The sequence below is a fragment of the Pristiophorus japonicus genome, chromosome 10 (assembly GCF_044704955.1).
Source record: "Pristiophorus japonicus isolate sPriJap1 chromosome 10, sPriJap1.hap1, whole genome shotgun sequence".
Lineage (NCBI taxonomy): Eukaryota > Metazoa > Chordata > Chondrichthyes > Pristiophoridae > Pristiophorus > Pristiophorus japonicus.
In genome coordinates, this window is record NC_091986.1 from 131122421 (window position 1) to 131144532 (window position 22112).

Genomic DNA, 22112 nt, shown 5'->3' on the forward strand with positions numbered 1-22112 from the left:
CACCCCCAATCTCTCTCACCCCCCCAATCTCTCTCACCCCCCAATCTCTCTCACCTCCCCAATCTCTCTCACCCCCCCAATCTCTTTTCCCCCCCAATCTCTCTTTCCCCCCCAATCTCTCTCTTCCCCCCCCAATCTCACTCTTCCCCCCCAATCTCTCTCTTCCCCCCCAATCTCTCTCTTCCCCCCAATCTCTCTCTTCCCCCCCAATCTCTCTCTTCCCCCCCAATCTCTCTCTTCCCCCCCAATCTCTCTCTTTCCCCCCAATCTCTCTCTTCCCCCCCCAATCTCTCTCTTCCCCCCCAATCTCTCTCTTCCCCCCCAATCTCTCTCTTCCCCCCCAATCTCTCTCTTCCCCCCCAATCTCTCTCTTCCCCCCCAATCTCTCTCTTCCCCCCCAATCTCTCTCTTCCCCCCCAATCTCTCTCTTCCCCCCCAATCTCTCTCTTCCCCCCCAATCTCTCTCTTCCCCCCCCAATCTCTCTCTTCCCCCCCAATCTCTCTCTTCCCCCCCAATCTCTCTCTTCCCCCCCAATCTCTCTCTTCCCCCCCAATCTCTCTCTTCCCCCCCAATCTCTCTCTTCCCCCCCAATCTCTCTCTTCCCCCCCAATCTCTCTCTTCCCCCCCAATCTCTCTCTTCCCCCCCAATCTCTCTCTTCCCCCCCAATCTCTCTCTTCCCCCCCAATCTCTCTCTTCCCCCCCAATCTCTCTCTTCCCCCCCAATCTCTCTCTTTCCCCCCCAATCTCTCTCTTCCCCCCCCAATCTCTCTTTTCCCCCCAATCTCTCTTTTCCCCCCAAACTCTCTTCCCCCCCCCCCAATCTCTCTTTCCCCCCCCCAATCTCTCTTTCCCCCCCTCATCTCTCTTCCCCCCCCCCCCCCCAATCTCTCTTTCCCTTATCTGAGGTGTTGCGAATGGATTTGAGCATTGTGTAATTATCAGCGAACATCGCCACTTCTGATATTATGATGGAGGGAAGGTCATTGATGTAGTGCTATATAATTTCTAATTCTTTCTTTGAAATCACACTTTTATTTTCTTATTTTTGTATCATTAAAATTGTAGTAAAACAAAGGGTTCTAAAGATTTCAAAAATATGATGTTTTCTCTGTTAGTTTTCTTCCTGATAATTTTTATGGGATGAACTTCAACTGATTTTGAAAGATTGAATGGAAGTGTGGTTCCTACGCTTTAAAAAAATTACAGGCACGGATTTGAGAGTGCCGCGCTGAAATGGATCTCTAATTACCTTAAATTGCTGCACAAAAGCCAACTAAAAGTCAGCAGTTGAGTGTAATGAACGGCAAGCGCTGTTCGTTCTCCACTGACTGCAAAATCCGGACCATATTACTCAAAATGAGGTGACTGACATTTTTTTGAAGACTGCTCCTTTTTCGCCAGGGCTACGAGTTTTGAAATTCATGTTATTTGCTCTGATTCATTTACAGATGCTGCCTTGATATGATCCAGGAGATATTTTTGTTGTTTTTAATTGCACACAAAAAGGATTAGACCGCTCTTGTGCTTTAACAAAGTGCAACATTTGTTGCCCAGTGCTTTTAATTTTGTTCCACCTTTTTGTTTTTGTTTATAGAATCATGCTTAGACAAAGGCATTGATTTTAACCGCCAATTTGTTCTGGAAAAAGAAGGAGTTACTTTTAAATGCCCTCAGTTGGAATACATGACGTTTGACGAGTCCATGAATATAACAGGGAACTACAGTATTATGTGGTATAACAACAAAACATCTGAAATAGTAACAACAGATAAGGAGCAAAGGATAAATGTAGAGGATGATTCGCTTTGGTTTCTTCCAGTATTGATTGAAGACACTGGCTACTATATATGTGTTGTGAGGTAAGCTTGCATACACCTCATTTAAGAGAGCAATTTTCAGCTCTTTACATCTAGTATCCACACCAAGCAAAGTTGGAGGTTAGACACAGAGTAAAGTTGCTTCTAAACTGACCCAATAATATTTCTTAATCACGATACCAGAAAAGATCTTGGCCCAGAAATTGGGTACCGCCCTGTTTGGGGGCAGTTACACTCACGAGGTGGGACTTCCTGCGCCCGGCGCAGAGGTCACTCCACGTGAGGGTAACCGCCCAGAGAGGAAATGTCATGGCGATCGTGGGGCGCCATCCGGGCAAGCGTCCGAGCACTTTTGCGTTTCAAGGCCCCCTTCCCTTCAGTTAAAGGAGAGAGACGCAGTGAGCTCTGCAGGCCTTTTGATGGGCCTCCACTCTTCCACCGGGGATGTGGAATGCCGTGGCTGCAGCCTGGCTCCGAAACGGAGTGCTGGGCTGCACGATCGTGACACGGACCCCGCGAAGTCAGCAGACAATGGCCCAACTGGTGAGTCGGATAAAAGAAAATGGCGGCACATGGTACAGTTCACATCCCCTTTAACTTTCGCCCCGCGAGCGGAGTGCGGTGCAGTACGCGACCCACGAGGCTGGTGCTGCCCAATTTCTGCCGCGGGATGGAAATGGGCTGCTGCGGGGTGAAAAGGTCGCCGCGCACAGTGATGACGTCATTGGCGGATGCGCGGTGGCCCGGGGCGCTACTGGATTCGTGCCTCTGCTAACTCCTGCGCAATTTCCGTAGCGTCGGGCCCCCCCCCCCGGAGGCACTAACGGGAGGTGCACAACAGGACATTTTCAGCCCCCTTGCCTCTCTGCATTATTGAGATGGGCAATTAATCCATTATAGACTTTTTTCATTAAATTTCCACATTATCATTTATTTTATCAAGAGTATTTGCAGAATTCATTTGTGCCTTATATTTCCACTTAACATATGTTGTTGTTTTAGTCTGATCTATGTTTCATATTCAGCTATTTCCAAAGAGATTGGTGTTGTAAAAATTTGAAGATTCAGTAATCAAATTACTACAAGTGTAGCTAACTGTCAATTTTTAAGTCATGCAACTCTACAAAGAGTAATAACTGATTTTAATAATAAGACTTCCAGTTTGAGGAAACAAAGTTTGCTTACTGAACTAGTGCTCATCAATTGAGAGAGAAAATTGTTTCATAAAATCGTAATAAGGGCCTAGGACATGCTTTTTGTAAGATATTACAGTTTACCATTCATTGACATTTAGTGAACAATAACTTTAATTGATATCCTCCCAAGTTTCTTTAAAAAGTAGAACTGAATAATTTAAACAAATTATTTTGTATAATTCCTTCATAGATTTGCTTGCTGACACTTGATATACTGATGTTCCAGCACAAGTGGAGCCTGATGCAGCATTGGTGGTGGGAAGAGTGTCTTTATCATCTCCCTGACAGAGTGCTAGCTTTGGCTAGGTTGTAAAACAATTGCAGTTACTGGAGTAACCTGTTCATGGCTCTCCCCATAGGCTTGGGAGGATTTCTGGCTCTCCAGGGGTTCCTGAGTCAATTTCTTTGCTGGGAGACCAGCAGATAGTAGGATTGATTTTATGTGTTGGTAATTGGTCCATGCACAGGTGGGCACTGTGTTATGGAGCCTTTGCAGTGGCTGATGTAGGAGAGTCTTGGAATATCTTCGTACAACATGGGGATAGACAGGTGAGGGACAGTGTGCAAAAGTGCGGGATTGGTGCCTAATCAGACTTGATTGTGATTCCAGCACTTTAACTACCATAAAAAATGATAGAGTTGTTTTATCAATCCTTTCTAGGTAGTTTCTTGTTGAAAGTTAAATGCAGGATTTTAATGTTTTCTTTTCCATTATTCAACTAAAGTACTTTGTGCATTGAAATCCATGAACATTTTTCTTTGGTAACTAGGTATTAGAAAACTATTCTAACACTTCAATGTGCACTTGCAGGTCTCCAACTTTTTGCATCAAAGCGGCCGTTTCATTAACAGTTACTAACTCTACCAGTGCGTCATGCTTCCAGAATAAACATTTTTATTGGTTGTCTTCATATTTGAGCACTTCTAAAAGGATTACTTGTCCAGATGTCAGTGACTATGTAACCTCAAAAGACAAATTAGCACTAAGGTGGTACAAGGTAAGGGATAGCTTAATGTATAAGCTTTAATGTATAACATTGATCACTTTACTGATGAAAATTACTACATCACCTAAAATAATTTAAAGAAGCATTGCTTTAGGGCTGTGCCAAGGATACACCAAACTAAATTTGGAGCCAGAAGATTGCTCGGGCTTGTGCTCCACACGTTCCCACTTTCCAAATAACAGACCCATATGCAGGCTGGCACATGAAAATTAAAAAATAATTAGGGAACGGCCTTAATTGTGTTTCTTGCCATTTGCCCTGATTGAATATTGGACATCAAGGCTGTTAAACTCTGGCATTCAAAAGTCAACAGAGGGATGAACAGGGTAGTACCAACAATAGTGGCATTGCTATGTACATGGCTAGCAGTAATTTTTCAAATTTTAGAAACATTTTTTGTGGTCAGCTCTGAGACCGTTGATCTGGCAATGCCATTTTTGATGATTGAGGCCAAGAAGGCAGCCTCTAGCATGGAAGCAACCCTAGGAGCTGAAAACCAGCCAGGTTTACAAGCTGTCTCTGAAGGTGGATCTCCCACCCTGCCAGAGGGTATACTCTGATTGGAAAATCCAGGCTATTATGTTTAAGACTGTTGCACAGCTAATTCCTAAATTTGCTGTTTTGTGGCTGAAATAATATTATCTGTGCGTGTTACGTGTTTGGTGTTTTGACATTGTGCAACTTACTACCCATGGTAGATTAAAATTGGCAGAAGTGGTCTAAAACTTGAAAATCACCAACATATATGGCATTACTCAGCTTTGCTTCCAAATTTCATGATAATATTGTCTCCGAGATCTCAAATTTAAGGGATTGAACTTGAAATTTATTATCAAACATTTGCTCATTTAAGAGTGTGTACCTGCTGTGTTTTTTTTTCTTCACTTGAGTTACACTGGCTTATGGATACTTGCAGCCCTTTAGTACCTTCCCCAAATAATCATATCCCAGGTATGAATCTATATAGTGACTAGGCAGTGGGTAGGGAGGAAGGGAAATTGTAGCCAAGCCCAATCTGGTCCTCCACTGAGATTCAGACACTTGCCTTCCACCAAGGTTTACTGGACAAGTCAAAACCCTGGCTGATTATTTATTTTTCCCTTGAAAACCAGGATACTGAGGCTAACTGGAGCAACAGTAACGCAGCCAGGCTAAGTCAACAGATACCAGAATCGCATTTTGCATTGAAATGGAGGGTCCTTGTATTTTCAAGAGCTGTCTCCTTAGTTTAAATAAAAATTGGTGTTTTTGTATAATTGTTTTTTAATGCTTGTGTTGCCCTTATAAAACTTTGCTGCATTTCCGATAAATAGCCAGTTAAATTATAGCACAGGTTGTTACCTGATGCGTAAACAATGGGGCCACTTTTCGTGCTGGTTTCTGAGTGGGAACTGGGTGGTAGCAGGCCGAAAACCGCAATGCACTACTTGTTGTTCAGTTTCTGTTGATGTCTGGCCCGCCACAATTTTTGGAGCTCCAAGGCTTCCTCAGGCTAAGAGGATCAAGGTTTGGGTATACGTTATTTGTGGCCAATCTCCCTCTGTTGTTATTGGCTATTTCCTTTTTTTCAATGGATGAAAAATGTGAAAATTATTTCTGGTTGCTGTGGAATGCAGTCAAGCCTAGGTAATGGCATGAAGACCATAGCATACCATGTAAGGCTGTTAGGGGGGTGAATGCATGTAAGGATGTAAGTGAAGAAATGCTTGCAGGGGCGTACTGGCTGGCGGGATGTCCGTGGTGGTGGTAAACAACCTCACGCTATCCCGTAAGCATTGATGGTGAGCTGTCGAAACACTAACACAATCATAGAGAAGTGACGTTCACTGTATTCCTGAAAAGTGCAGTTGGCCCATTTTACCTTGCTGGTAAAATCATGAAACTTGTGGCACCATTTTGTCATCTGTGGAATTGGAAGTGAGTACCTTGGCCACCTGCTGCCATTGCTGCTGTACTGCTGTCCCTACAGGGCAACTTCATGAGGCTAAAATATTAGCTTCCTCATTGACCGGGGTTTCTGACTGACCCCAGGTCCATCACAGGCGACTGTAAATCTTGGTCTGCAATTTTTCTCCTCTGGCTTTTGTTGGAGCAGAACATCTGATCTGTGGTTCTACAATAATAATAATTGTATCTCATTTTATTTTCAGGATTGTGAGCCTATTTTATATGATGGACAAAAATACAGCTACCACAAGGGTGACAGGCAACTTACAGTAATAAATGTGGAGCCATCAGATGCAGGAATCTATGTCTGTGAGCTACAGTTTATGCATAATGGTTTACAGTACACAACGGCAAAAACCATTGAATTTGATGTTAAAGGTAGGTTTGGTGTGTTCCAGCAAGATAATAATACATATGTTTTTCTTGGAAGAACTATGCAGAATTAATTAGTGAAAGTTTTGTACTGTAATAATTAGTTGTAAAAATGCAGCCTGCAAGAAACGTAAACTTTCAAATCAAGTGTTTTAAAAAAAGCGAGACATGTATTATAGTAGCCTATCATTATAAATGCTTTCTGATAGAATGCACATTGATGATTCAAAACAATTCATTTAACAAGGAGACCAGACAAAATAACCTCAGTAACATATAACTGTATATCTGCATGGCTGTCAAATGCAGCAGTATGAGGGACCATCTAATGGTAACTAAAAATAATTCTATGCTGTCCACTTCCATACTCCAATCCATCAAAGGCTCTGGGAGTGTTTTTAAAAATGTCTCTGTCTAAAATTCACTATAAAGGCGACAGTTAGAAATAGTATTAAATAAAAACATTATTTTAATTTAACTTCTTTTAGTTGTCAAAATTAGACACTTGAACATTTTATTTGTTTACTTTTTTGTTTAGCATTACGATTTATTACTAAACCAGAAACAATAAACTTGGTATATTTTTTTCTCATCCTGTTAAAAATGCTCTGGTCTCTTTCCACAGTTCTAAATAGTCATGTGAAGATCCTGATAAAGTTAATGGATTAAAAGTGCAATGATTTTTAAAAAAATCTAATGAATGAATCATTTTGAATGTATAGATGGGTAACCATTCTAACATTAGAATGTGTTGAGATTATTCTGAGTTCAGCAGATTCATTGTTTCGTTAAAACAATAACACCACCTAATGGAATAACTTTGTTTCTAATCATGAGTTCATAACTTTATGACCGTCTGAATATAGTATCAAAAGCAATAATGTATGGTTGAGTATTCTAAAGTATTTCTTTCATTTATGCCAGTAGAAAATGGTAAACCATTACATTTTTTGTTTTTTTTCTCCAGTGTGCTTAATGGCAATTAAAAATAATTTACCAGTATGTCCCACTGGATTATTTTGCTCCTAGAATGTTTGTTTATTTTTATTTCCACAGGCTGTAAAGCAAGTGTAGGCCCACAAATTATACATCCAAAAAATGGTACAATTGAAATAGAGCCTGGTAAGTTTTCTTTTGACAAAGGGACAAGGCTACTTTTGCCCCACTTCTTGATTATCTGTTCCCGATCCGGCTCCTTCCTAATGCTGTTTATTCCCACTCTCTGCAAAAGCCTGAATTGAAATGTTATTTTAGGTACGAATTATAGTAGGCCACAAGTTGAACAGTGGGTCATTTTACTTTTGAGGCGTGTCCGGAAATAGTGCGGGATGCCACCATATGCTTCTGACCTCATTGAACTGGTTGAAAAACACCACATGGATATACTGCGTAGCTAAGGCTGAACTATTAATTACATTTAGTAAAATTATACAGGTCAGCAGATAGCAATATGTGACTTAAATTTCACAGGTATATTCTATTGAGTTCAACTTAAACAATTGTTTTGAGATGCTTAATTCTTTTATCAAGGATGCAAGTGTTATTTGGGCTTGAAGCACCATGGAGTTCCGAGGATGATTTTTTTTTTCAGGGTAAATACAAAAGGATGTGGCACTGAACGAGGATAAGGGGATGTGGTGAGAGAAACAAGGAAGTGGTGGAGAAGGTCTTGTCGATAATCAAGACCATAGGAGTGGAGAGACCATGAGCTGATTGAGGGATAGCTATGAATATGTGTGAGAGAGTTGATATGGAATGAGAATTTGAGAGAGGAGAGGAGGATGATAAATTAAGAGGAGTACAAGGAAAGCCCAAATGGAGATTTAAATAATTTGAGAATGAAGTGCAGATGATGAGGAAAGAAAGAAAGAAAGATAGGCTGGATGAAGCTCGCAAATGTTGATAGCTTGATAAGGATGTCCAGGATTTATTACTCTTTTCACGTCCTTTTTATATTGGATATTCTGGGACTTGTTACTGTCAATTCTGACCAATACGGGGATTTCAGTTGACACCTGTACCATAATTCTATCTGATTGAATGTTGCAAAGGTCATCTACCTAATGCAGATCCAGGGATAATGCAGTGTTGCAAATTAACCAAAGTGGGTTCATTCGTTCTTAACTCTGTCAACAGTGACAATGATGGGGCAGTCTTTGCCGGGCTCTCAGAAGCCCTTTCATCGTTTGAAGTCCACAGATGTTCGACATATAGTCATCATCATCATCATCATAGGCAGTCCCTCAGAATCGAGGAAGACTTGCTTCCACTCTTAACATGAGTCCTTAGGTGGCTGAACAGTCCAATACAAGAGCCACAGGTGGGACTGACAGTCGTTGAGGGTAAGAGAGGGTGGGACAGGTTTGCCGCTCGTTCTTTGTACTGCCTATGCTTGTTTTCTGCATGCACTCGGCGATGAGACTCGAGGCACTCGGTGCCCTCCCGGATGCACTTCCTCCACTTAGGGCGGTCTTTGGCCAGGGACTCCCAGGAGTGGTGGGGATGTTGCACTTTATCACGTTGTCCAGGGCCGAGCTGTGGATCTTGTTGACTGGGGGGCAGTGCTAAGCGGCGAGGATAGGCTGGTGGAGGACCTTTGTCTTACGGATGTTTAGCGTAAGGCCCATGTTATCGTATGCCTCACTCGACTATGTCCTGGAGTTCAGTCTCTGAATGCGCAGACACAGGCGTCTATAGATTGAGCAGTTAAAGCATGAGATGGTATGCTACCTTTATTGTTCAGTTCTATATATTTTTTGTCCCATAATTTATGACTCACTTGCTATGCCCCAGGCTGGATGGCAATATTCCAGGATTGGCTGGGTGGCCATATTCTAGGATTGGATGGATGTAGGCTTTGTACAGTGTGAGCAAATTTCTGTTCCTGACTTGTCAAAAGCCTTTTCATGCAGCAACATCATCAACGTGCACTTTTTTGTTTTGGTTAAAGGCCTGGGGAATGCTTACTGACAGTCGCAGCAAGTTGTCACTGATGCTTCTTCCTCTCCTGAACCCTAATTGGCCTGAGTTGAAGTCAATGCCTTTGAGGTGATGTTAGGAAGTGGTATGTAATGACTCTTCCAGCAACTTTCCCAGGTAACTCAACAAGCTGATGGCCGTGATTGTTGGGTCCTTAGAGTATTTGCTTTTTTGTGCTCCATTGTGACTACATTGAGTTCCAGTATCTCAGGAAGTAGTTCAGCACTAATGACTTGAAGATCTTAGCCATCACGACCATCATCTCGTTGGATACCTCAATGAACATGTATTTGCAGTTGTTATCTTCTAGGGTCAAATTAACAGCTTGGCTGCAACCGTTTAAATATCCTTGACTTAGAAGTTTAGTAAAGGTTTCTCCCTGTGGTCTAAAACCACCAATCAGTCCTTCAACGTGGGAAATTTAAATGTCTGAGAATAAATTAAGCAAGATGGGAGGAGAAGGATATGGATAGAATCATTGAGCTGAGAACAGGGTGAAGAAAGGTAGCGATTTTTAGCGTTCATGGTGTCACTTTTGTATGTATGGGATCTCAACGTTTGTGTAGGTTTCTGTTTTCTGTATATGGAAGTTACATTTAGGCAAAATCATGTAGCTGGTTTTCTCACAAGTATCTGCCCCTAGTTCCAAAGGTTGGATATCCTTGATATATGCAAACATTTGTTTTATAAATTGTAATGCCTGTAGTACTTGTGCAAGTTATTTAGAGATGGAATTCTAGACTTTTGCTATATTCATGTGTTGACTTTTCCTCCATTTACGAGAATATAGATTTTCAATGAGATGATTTTATTTAATTTGCTCAGACCAAGATCCTTATGGTATTGATGTCATTCCAATTTTACAACATTGAGGTAAATAAAAATGTTTGTTATTTGTGCAGGCTCAAAATTGAACTTATCTTGCACAGCATATACTGGATATTGTGACCCTTCACTAACATTAATATATTGGATGGTAAATAATACGTTTATTGAAGATTATTTCAGTGACCCTCTTCAAGTTGAACAAAGGTATGCTTTGGTAATTTTATCAGGACTTGAATCAGTGCATAATTTACTGTCACCAATAAATACTGACCGCAACTTGTTTAATTTTGGGTTTATATATATAAACTTTATTTCCAGTCAATGGAACAATGAAGAACAAGGCAACTATTATCAGATGGATATAATTTTTCCCAATTTCAAAGAAGAATATTATAGCGAATCAATTACGTGTGTCGCAAAAAATGGCTTGGGGTATCAAATAGCAACTGTTAAATTTAGAAAAACAGGCAAGTAATTCATTACAATATTTAAGAAATGACAATTGTCTTTAATCTAAGGGCCATTTGATATTCCTGATGCAAGACCTCTCGTGACTTCCATATGTGTCTTTATATGATGAAACTACCTTTCTTTTCTTACTAATCAATATTGAAGACTGAATATTGACACCATCCTCTAATATATTCAGACATGACTGTCTGCTATACTTGTCCACTGCCATATTCATAAAGTTAAATGCTCTGGTTTTCATTTCAGAGCTATCGGGTTGCATAACTTCATCAGAGATTTATCAAACATTTTTGTAAACAAAGTTCTGAGTGAGCATTAAAAGAGAATTTAAAAAAATAAATAAATGTGGGATACATACATACCATGAGGTGTGCTTACACCACATACTAGAAAGGGAAGAGATTTCTGCTGAATTGTGACACATTCTGATGCTCACCGAATCACTTACCATCTCCATTCCTCTTACTCCAACTTTTTTGTATCCTCATCCCTTCTTCCCACATTTAGCGACTGTGCCTTCAAATGGCTAGATCCCACTCTCTGACATTACCTCCCTCTGCTCCTTTAAAACCTTCTGTAAACCCGACTACTTCGATCTCGTTTTTTTTTCCTCATGTCTCTATGAAGTGCCCTGGCATGTTTTTCTATATTAAAGGCACGATGTAAATGCATGTTGCTGTTATCATCTCCTCCCAACTCTATTGTACATGCTGGTTCTATTTCTGTTTTCACCCCCTTAAATCAGTGGTCCACATCTTCTATACCTGGTATGGCAGTGGTTATGAGACTGGACTAGTAACCCTGGGGTCATAAGTTCAAATAGCACCATGGCTCTGAATTAAATTTAGTAAATCTGATAAACAAATTACCAAATGACATGCTGTGACTGTGGTGCATTATCCCTCCTTTTCCTTCTCAACCTCCCTGAAGTGTTTCTCACAGTCAACCATGCCATTCTCCTCTGTTGTCCAACTCTGCCGGATTGCGCTTGTGTGATTCCACTCCTACCTGCCCAAATGCAGCCAGCGCATCTCTTACTCCCATATAGTCATCTCTGTGCAGTTACCTCTGGAATATTCCCCCCCCCCCCCCCCGCCAGGATCTATCCTTTGTCCTATCCTCTTCTATATGTTTCTCCTTGGTGACATCATCTGCAGGCATGAAGTCAACTTCCACATGAATGCTAATTACTTTCACCCCTACCTCTCTTCCTCTTTCCTGGACTCCATGGCTACCTCTGGGGAGTTAGACTGTCTGCCCCAGAACAAATGATGGATAAGTCAACATTTTCTTTAACTGAATGGGGAAGGCCGAAGCCATAAGCTCGGCATTCTTTGCCACTGACTCAATTTTCCTTTGACCACTCACTTAGGATGAACTGGACCTTGCAGGACTACCTCCATCTCAATCTTTAATAACTTTCTCTAAACCCATATTTTTAACCAAACTTTTGAACACTGTTGCTAGTTCATCCATGGCTTGCCATCCCTTTCTAAATAAATATTGTATTTATTTCTCTTCCCTCTGTAAAGTGTATTGTGATTTTTTTTACATTAAAGGCACTTGCAAATTGTTGCTAACATCTTTTCTTATTTACACCATGATTTCTGATTTGTTTTCTAAATAACATTGCATTTCAGAGTAAATAACGCTGAAATAAAACCCATTTTACAGTTGTGATCAGAACCACATCAATTTAGTTTCCTTTTTAAATGTACTTTGTCATTTTAATTACTTAAGCTAGAGAATGACCACTTTCAGAACAACTTAAAATCCTATATACATTACAAAGCAAATAGTCTGTTTTAGTTGCTACTGGAAGTGGACTAGTTGTCAAGAGTATCCACTTTCGATGGGGAAGATTAAAAGCATAGAATCATACAATGTCACAGCACAGAAACCGGTCAGTAGGCCCATCAAGTTAGCATCAATGTTTGTCTCTGCATGTTGCAGAATTATGATGTGTGATTCACACCTAATTTCTTTTTTCAATAAACTCTGTTCACCTTCTCTCCCTCTAGTGGTAATAGCTGATTTGTACAAAGTGTACAGCCTTCTTAGGAATTTATGATTCTTGTAATTTTTATTAATTTATATTTTGTTTATGTTCAGCTCCTCATTTTACAAAGGAGATAGTAGCTGCATTTGGCATGTTTGCCTGTGTTTTATTCATCTGCATATGCACTTACAAGTTTTTCAAGATTGATATTGTCCTGTGGTATCGTGATACTTTTCCTGTAGACTGTCCTGAAAATGGTAGGTGCAAATTCTATTTCTGTGTATAGATTGTTGAATGTATTATAATTGTGTTGTGTATAGGTGTCAAAATCAGATTAACCTAATGATAAATTAAGTGCAACATAATTTTGGCACTGTATTCTGGTAAATTACGCAAGTGCTTTGTTTGCTTTCAGATGGTAAGAGATATGATGCTTATATCATCTATCCACGAAGCTCTTGTTCATCATACAGTACCAATATCCTTGTCTTTGTTATGGATGTATTGCCTCAAGTTTTGGAATGCCAGTGTGGATATAAATTGTTCATACCTGGAAGAGATGATCTGCCTGGAGAAGGTAAGACTGAAATATGGCTTGTTAGCCCCCATATTCCATGATCCTAACATACTACATTGAAAGATATGGAATTTCTGATATTGGACATAATTCTATTCTGGCGGATGACTGTAAAGGCAAAACACACCATCAAAGAGAGGATTTTAAAATGTATTTATTAATTCGCGGAATGTGGCTGCGCTGGCAAGGCCAGCATTTATTGCCCATTAGGAAGATGGTGGTGAGCCACTGCTTGAACCACTATAGTCCATGTGATGAAGATATGTCCACAGTCCTGTTCCAGAGAAAGAGTTCCAGGATTTTGACCCAGCGATGATGAAGGATGTTTAACATTCATATAGTTCAGTGTGGCAGCTTCACCAGGTTGGGACCTTAGTTTTAGATATGCCTGGTGCTGCTCCTGGCATGCTCTTCACTCCTCATTGAACCAAGCTGCTGATGGCCCTCAGCACCACATAAATACCCACTTTTTAGATTCTAAATCTGCTCTGAATCTATCCAATTTAGCACGGTGGAAGTGCCACACAACTCTGGTATCCTCAGTGTGTAAACAGGACTTCATCTCTTCAGAGGACAGTTAAGAATGAATTGGTCTTGGTCTGGAGTCACACATAAACCAGACTGGATACGGATGGCAGATTTCCTTCCCCAAGGGTCATCAGTTGGGTTTTTAGAACAATGGTATTGCTTCATGGTATCGCTATTATTAGCTTTTTAATCTAAATTTTTACTTAATTAACTGAATTCAAATTCACAATTGCCATGGTGAGATTTGAACTCACATTCTAGACTATTAAGCCTCTAATTCTAGTCCAGTAACATAACCACTATATGCTAGTGTACCAGATTCAGTCCAATCCAGGTACAAATTGAGCTTTTGTGACTTCCTCTATGACTTTGAATCTTTTTTCAAGGCAGGATGGGAAACTTGTGTTACAGTACTAGGTAGTTGGTGTTTCTAGCCAAAACGGAGTAATCTCCTCCAGCCCTACAATCCTTCCCAATTATCTGCACTCCTCCAATTCTGGTCTCTTGAGCATCCCCGATTTTAATTGCTCCACCATTGGTGGCCGTGCTTTCAGCTGTCAAGGTCCTAAGCTCTGGAATTCCCTCCCTCAACTTCTCCACGCCTCTCTCTCTCCTCCCTTGAAGATGCTCTGTAAAACCGACCTCTTTGACCAAGCACCTTTCCTAATATCACCTTAAGAGGCTCGGTTTCAAATTCTGTTTGATAATACTCCGGTGAACCACCTTGGGATGTTTTACTATGTTGAAGGCGCTATATAAGTACAAGTTGTTGTTGATCCTGTAACTAAGTGAATCTGTGAGAGGTCCACAGATATTCCCCATTACCATAATTAGTGGTGACATTACTTCATTCAATATCTTAGTACAGTGTGTGAAAGTGATCACAAAGTAATTTCCATCAAGAGGTGTCTCTGTATTCGCATATAGATGAATCAGGAGTTTCAGGAAGTGTGTAGGCTTGCGAATGCCTCGGATTTTCCGGCATTGTTGTGGGTGCCCGCTGGCCCTATGCAAGTAAGATGCCCTCCCAACCTATAGGTGACCAACAGGAAGAGCAGTGCAAGGAAGGTAGTGCAGGGGTCCCCTGCGGTCACCCCCCTGCAAAACAGATACACCGTTTTGGATACTGTTGAGGGGGATGACTCCTCAGAGGAGAGCAGCAGCAGCCAAGTTCATGGCACCGTGGCTGGCTCTGCTGCACAGGAGGGCAGGAAAAACAGTGGGAGAGCGATAGTGATAGGGGATTCGATTGTAAGGGGAATAGATAGGCGTTTCTGCGGCCGCAACCGTGACTCCAGGATGGTTTGTTGCCTCCCTGGTGCAAGGGTCAAGGATGTCTTGGAGCGAGTGCAGGACAGTCTGAAAAGGGAGGGTGAACAGCCAATTGTCGTGGTGCACATAAGTACCAACGATATAGGTAAAAAACAGGATGAGGTCCTACGAGACGAATTTAGGGAGCTAGGAGCTAAATTTAAAAAGTAGGACATCAAAAGTAGTAATCTCAGGATTGCTACCAGTGCCACGTGCTAGTCAGAGTAGGAATCACAGGATAGCCCAGATGAATACTTGGCTTGAGGAGTGGTGCAAAAGGGAGGGATTTAAATTCCTGGGACATTGGAACTGGTTCTGGGGAGGTGGGACCAGTACAAACTTGGACGGTCTGCACCTGGGCAGGACCAGAACCAATGTCCTAGGGGGGGGGGGAGTGTTTGCTAGTGCTGTTGCGGAGGAGTTAAACTAACATGGCAGGGGGATGGGAACCTACGCAGGGAGAAGGAGGGAAATAAAATGGAGGCAGAAGCAAAAGATAGAAAGGAGAATAGTAAAAGTGGAGGGCAGAGAAACCCAAGGCAAAAAACAAAAAGGGCCACATTACAGCAAAATTCTAAAGTGGCAACGTGTGCTAAAAAGACAAACCTGAAGGCTCTGTGCCTCAATGCGAGGAGTATTCGGAATAAGGTGGACGAATTAACTGTGCAGACAGCAGTTAACGGATATGATGTAATTGGCATGGAGACATGGCTCCAGGGTGACCAGGCTGGGAACTCAACATCCAGGGGTATTGAACATTTAGGAAGGATAGGCAGAGAGGAAAAGGAGGCGGGGTGGCGTTGCTGGTTAAAGAGGAAATTAATGCAATAGTAAGGAGGGAAATTAGTCTGGATGATGTGGAATCGGTATGGGTGGAGCTGCGGAATACTAAAGGGCAGAAAACGCTAGTGGGAGTTGTGTACAGACCACCAAACAGTAGTAGTGAAGTTGGGGACAGCATCAAACAAGAAATAAGGGATGTGTGCAATAAAGGTACAGCATTTATCATGGTCGACTTTAATCCTACATATTGATTGGGCTAACCAAACTGGTAGCAATGCGGTGGAGGAGGATTTCCTGGAGTGTATTAGGGATGGTTTTCTGGACCAATATGTTGAGGAACCAACTGGAGAGCTGGCCATCCTAGACTGGGTGATGTGTAATGAGAAGGGACTAATTAGCAATCTTGTAGTGCGAAGCCCCTTGGGGAAGAGTGACCATAATATGGTAGAATTCTTTATTAAGATGGAGAGGAACACAGTTAATTCGGAAACTAGGGTCCTGAACTTAAGGAAAGGTAACTTCGACGGTATGAGGCGTGAATTGGCTAGAATAGACTGACAAAGGATAAAGGGTTGACGGTGGATAAGAAATGGCAAACATTTAAAGATCACATGGATGAACTTCAGCAATTGTACATCCCTGTCTGGAGTAAAAATAAAATGGGGAAAGTGGCTCAATCGTGGCTAACAAGGGAAATTAAGAATAGTGTTAAAACCAAGGAAGAGGCATATAAATTGGCTAGAAAAAGTAACAAACCGGAGGACTGGGAGAAATTTAGAATTCCACAGAAGAGGACTAAGGGTTTAATTAAGAGGGGGAAAATAGAGTACGAGAGGAAGCTTGCAGGGAACATAAAAACTGACTGCAAAAGCTTATATAAATATGTGAAGACAAACGTAGGTCCCTTGCAGTCGGATTCAGGTGAATTTATAATGGGGAACAAAGAAATGGCAGACCAATTGAACAAATACTTCGGTTCTGTCTTCACGAAGGAAGACACAAATAACTTTCTGATTGTACTAGGGAACAGTGGGGCTAGTGAGAAGGAGGAACTGAAGGATATCCTTATTAGGTGGGAAATTGTGTTAGGGAAATTGATGGGATTGAAGGCCGATAAATCCCCGGGGCCTGATAGTCTGCATCCCAGAGTACTTAAAGAAGTGGCCCTAGAAATAATGGATGCATTGGTGATCATTTTCCAGCAATCTTTCGACTATGGAGCAGTTCCTAAGGACTGGAGGGTAACTAATGTAACATCACTTTTTAAAAAAAGGAGCGAGAGAGAAAACGGGTAATTATAGACTGGTTAGCCTGACATCAATAGTGGGGAAAATGCTGGAATCAATCATTAAGGATGGAATAGCAGCGCATTTGGAAAGCGGTGACAGGATCAGTCCAAGTCAGCGTGGATTTATGAAAGGGAAATCATGCTTGACGAATCTTCTGGAATTTATTGAGGATGTAACTAGCAGAGTGGACAAAGGAGAACCAGTGGATGTGGTGTATTTGGACTTTCAAAAGGCTTTTGACAAGGTCCCGCACAAGATATTGGTGTGCAAAGTCAAAGCACGTGGTATTGGGGATAATATGCTGATGTGGATAGAGAACTGGTTGGCAGACAGGCAGCAGAGAGTCGGGATAAACTGGTCCTTTTCAGAATGGCAGGCAGTGACTAGTGGGGTGCTGCAGGGCTCAGTGCTGGGACCCCAGCTCTTTACAATATACGTTAACGATTTGGATGAAGGAATTGAGTGTAATAGCTCCAAGTTTGCAGAACACTAAACTGGTGGTGGTGTGAGCTGTGAGGGGGACGCTAAGAGGCTGCACGGTGACTTGGACAGGTTAGTTGAGTGGGCAAATGCATGGCAGATGCAGTATAATGTGGATAAATGTGAGGTTATCAATTTTTGGGGCAAAAACACAAAGGCAGAATATTATCTGAATGGCGGCAGATTAGGAAAAGGGGAGGTGCCACGAGACCTGGGTGTCATGGTTCATCAGTCATTGAAGGTTGGCATGCAGGTACAGTAGGCGGTGAAGAAGGCAAATGGTATGTTGGCCTTAATAGCTAGGGGATTTGAGTATAGGAGCAGGGAGGTGTTACTGCAGTTGTACAGGGCATTTGCGAGGCCTCACCTGGAATATTGTGTGCAGTTTTGGTCTCCTAATCTGAGGAAGGACGTTCATGCTATTGAGGGAGTGCAGCGAAGGTTCACCAGACTAATTCCAGGGATGGCTGGACTGTCATATGAGGAGAGACTGGATCAACTGGGCCTTTATTCACTGGAGTTTAGAAGGATCTCACAGAAACATATAAGATTCTGACGGGACTGGACTGGTTAGATGCGGGAAGATTGTTCCCGATGTTGGGGAAGTCCAGAACCAGGGGACATAGTTTTAGGATAACGGGTAGGCCATTTAGGACTGAGATGAGGAGAAACTTCTTCACTCAGAGAGTTGTTAACCTGTGGAATTCCCTGCCGCAGAGAATTGATGCCGGTTTATTGGATATATTCAAGAGGGAATTAGATATGGCCCTTACGGCTAAGGGGATCAAGGGGTATGGAGAGAAAGCAGGAAAGGGGTACTGAGGGAATGATCAGCCATGATCTTATTGAATGGCGATGCAGGCTCGAAGGGCTGAATGGCCTACTCCTGCACTATTTTCTATGTACTCTGGTGGGGTCAGGGCTGGAGGCCACTGCTGGGTACAAACCAGGTGTTATTGGTGGATCACAGCATGCAGATTTTCAAGCCCAGGAGTTTTACTAGAAGGCTAATGCCCTGTTTATCTTGTACCCTTTTCTCCAATTCTTTTCAGCTTTCGTTGATCAAGTAAAAACAAATATTAAAGAGAGCAGAAGACTGATTATTTTGATGACAAAGTCTTTTGATAAACAGCTGTGCACTATGTTTGAACAGCAAGTTGGATTGCACGATGCACTGATGTGTAATCAAATGGAAGTTATTCTGATTGAGTTGGAATATCATGAGGATTACAGTGACTTTTCAGAATCAATGAGACATATTATACTAAAAAAAGGAACCATTAAGTGGAAAAACAGCGAATGGGAAAAAAAATCTCCATCAAATTCAAAATTGTGGAAACAAGTGAGATACAACATGCCACCAAGATCTTCTCGATCTCATTGTAAAATTGAGTATTACTAGACATTAGAAATACATGAAATTCATACCATGTTTTTAGAGAATAAAGACATGTACGTATAGTACAATTAACAGTTACGTAAACTGCGGAGACGTGTATTACTGAACACTACGGGTTGAATTTCCTCAGGGCTTCTTCGACTGTAACTTTGGTGGAAGTTCGGCGGAAACTCCGTTAGCAGTGTCACAAACCCTGAGAAAATTTGCCCCTATAACTTTTTTTTATCAAAACCGTTGTCTTTTTCTCTAAGTTGTCAGTACAGTTTTAAAAGTGGTGCAGTTTTAATTGACATTTTCTTATGTTATTTTACAACTGCACAAAGCATATAGTTTCAAATTAGAATACAGTATCTGTATTCACAAATTACACACACATTTTGACCATATATATTATGTAAACAGAAGTGAAGACAGTTTAGTCAGTTAATGCATTCCAAGAGCAGATTTGTAACAGTATAATGTAATGTTGGATGTATTTTTAAAAAATCAAGGCAAAGGATTTTTTTTTTGAAAGTTTGAATTGTTTTGTGCAACTTACTTATATATCGAAGAATTTTCTGTAATTAAAGCCCTACCTAAATCCTAAAAATACCCAGCTTAACTAATAAAAGTTGATAATGAGGAAGCACAGCATAGAGACCATTTGTATGAATTAAAATGGTTAACCGTGGAGTTTAGAAGGTTTTCCTAGACATTTCATTGTTCGATTATTTGAAAACGTCCTTTTAGCAATAGGATGCATTTTACACAGATCTAATTCAAAAGCAACATGCTTAATAAAAATGTTTTTAAAATGGATCAGGGCATAAAACATGATTCTGGATGATGAAATGAGCTGGATAGGCTGAAAGGCCTTTTATTAAGTATTCTACACAGCTCTGCACTTTCTTACTTTGTGGCTACATTTACTCTAAAATTACTTTCTATGTGGCTAAATTGCTCTATAGCCACATAGAAAGTAAAATGGGTGGACTGTTCTGTATGTGATCCTTCCGGTCCACTTCCACTGCAAGCCTGCTGGAAATTAGGCCAGGAACCATGTATGTTGGGTCACAGACCTCTCTACTGGTTTCTGCAGAACCGTTGACCTCCACTGGTTTCCATGGAGCCATTGTCCACTCCAAAAAAATGTTTACCCACAACAGTGGGAGTGGGGCTGAGGCTAAGATTTTCCTCATCCACAGCTGGTATGTCCAGTGAAAGGAGATGCACTGGCTGTTGTAGTGGTGGAACTGGGTCCCATCTGGGGATTGTGGCCTAGGCTCACAATTTTTTTTTCTCAAAGTCCCCATCTAATAGACAACTTTGTAGCATGTTTCTGGAGTGGCCCCAGCATCTCTTCCGGGGTGGGCAGCCTCCACCACATTTGTGGCTGACCTATCTGGCAGGCTTCCAAGATGCGCCTCTACTGATGTGGGCACTAACCAGGATGGTTTAAATGAGGAAATCTTCCCTGACTCCAGAAATTATGGTGGGATCAGTGGTGGATGCTCCTGGCATGTCAAGCACGGAAATTCAGCGCAGAATCTTTACCGTTCATTGCCGTTTTCAAATTTGTTCTGGTTAATATGCAGTTTGTCAGGGCTGTGCTTTTTTCAGCTCTTATTATAGGATACAATTGTATTCTCGATTCCCATAGCTGCTGCTTTAATAAAAGTTAACCATTGTAGGTGTACTCCTTCAAATTAAGAAGTAATGTAGATTCTCACTTTTCAAGTAATGGTTTGATTTTTTCCTCAGCTCTCTTTACCATTTATACCCATAGTTACAGCCCAAGCTGATTTTGTTATGAGGATATACTTCACTTGGTGTATATAGTCAACCACTCAAACTTTGTTTGATATCACACACTTATTGTCCAACCATACCCATTACATATTCTAAATAAAAATCCTTGTTGACATACAGATTTATGTTTCCTTGTCACTTTGTATTAGCTACACTCCCAACAAGGAGTGATGGTCGGCGGGTACACATTGCAGATATATCAGTGATTTTCTATCTATCAAAGGCAGGCTCAACCCTTGTATGAATTTTTCAATACCATTGTTTCTGTACTCTTCAACTTTGCTCAATACTTGTTGCATGTTAGCCTACCCTCCCCTACAATGGAAATATCACCACTGTGAATTTCATTTTTGTATATATCTTGGTTTCAGCAACCTAGAAACATAGAAAATAGGTGTAGGTGTAGGCCATTCAGCCCTTTGAGCTTGCACCACCATTCAATAAGATTATGGCTGATCATTCCCTCAGTACCCCTTTCCTGCTTTCTCTCCATACCTCTTGATCCCCTTAGCCATAAGGGCCATATCTAACTCCCTCTTGAATATATCCAATGAACTGGCATCAACAACTCTGCAGCAGGGAATTCCACAGGTAAGCAACTCTCTGAGTGAAGAAGTTTCTCCTCATCTCAGTCCTAAATGGCCTATCCCTTATCCTAAGACTATGTCCCCTGGTTCTGGACTTCCCCAACATCAGGAACAATCTACCTGCATCTAACCTGTCCAGTCCCGTCAGAATCTTGTATGTTTCTATGAGATCCCCTCTCATCCTTCTAAACTCCAATGTATAAAGGCCCAGTTGATCCAGTCTCTCCTTGTATGTCAGTCCAGCCATCCCGGGAATCAGTCTGGTGAACCTTCGCTGCACTCCCTCAATAGCAAGAACATCCTTCCTCAGATTAGGAGACCAAAACTGAACACAATATTCCAAGTGACACCTCACTAAGGCCCTATACAACTGCAGTAAGACCTCCCTGCTCCTATACTCAAATCCCCAAGCTATGAAGGCCAACATACCATTTGCCGCCTTCACCGCCTGCTGTACCTGCATGTCAGCTTTCAATGATTGATGAAACATGACATCCAGGTCTCGTTGCACCTCCCCTTTTCCTAATCTGCCACCATTCAGATGATCTGTCTTCGCGTTTTTGCCCCCAAAGTGGATAACCTCACATTATACTGCATCTGCCATGCATTTGCCCACTCATCTAACCTGTCTAAGTCACCCTGCAGCCTCTTAGCATCCCCCTCACAGCTCACTGCCACCCAGTTTAGTGTCATCCGCAAACTTGGAGATATTACACTCAATTCCTTTATCCAAATCATTGATGTACATTGTA

The 22112-nt window shown here is 41.6% G+C and overlaps 1 protein-coding gene across 4 annotated transcripts in view; it reads left to right on the forward strand.

Moving 5' to 3' along the window:
• The window catches only part of LOC139275099 (interleukin-1 receptor type 1-like), a 69686-nt gene extending 48804 nt beyond the window's left edge, over positions 1 to 20882 (forward strand). For 2 of the 4 annotated variants that reach the window (XM_070892093.1, XM_070892094.1), the window contains 9 exons: positions 1597 to 1861; positions 3827 to 4013; positions 6173 to 6347; positions 7398 to 7463; positions 10223 to 10352; positions 10467 to 10615; positions 12732 to 12875; positions 13034 to 13195; positions 18639 to 20882. In XM_070892093.1, coding sequence (XP_070748194.1) covers positions 1597 to 1861; positions 3827 to 4013; positions 6173 to 6347; positions 7398 to 7463; positions 10223 to 10352; positions 10467 to 10615; positions 12732 to 12875; positions 13034 to 13195; positions 18639 to 18988 — 1628 coding nt within the window. In that variant the 3' untranslated portion in view covers positions 18989 to 20882. The remainder of the gene's footprint in view (positions 1 to 1596; positions 1862 to 3826; positions 4014 to 6172; positions 6348 to 7397; positions 7464 to 10222; positions 10353 to 10466; positions 10616 to 12731; positions 12876 to 13033; positions 13196 to 18638) is intronic. The other 2 variants (XM_070892096.1, XM_070892095.1) reach the window with 2 other exon arrangements.
• The last annotated feature ends 1230 nt before the right edge of the window (positions 20883 to 22112 follow it).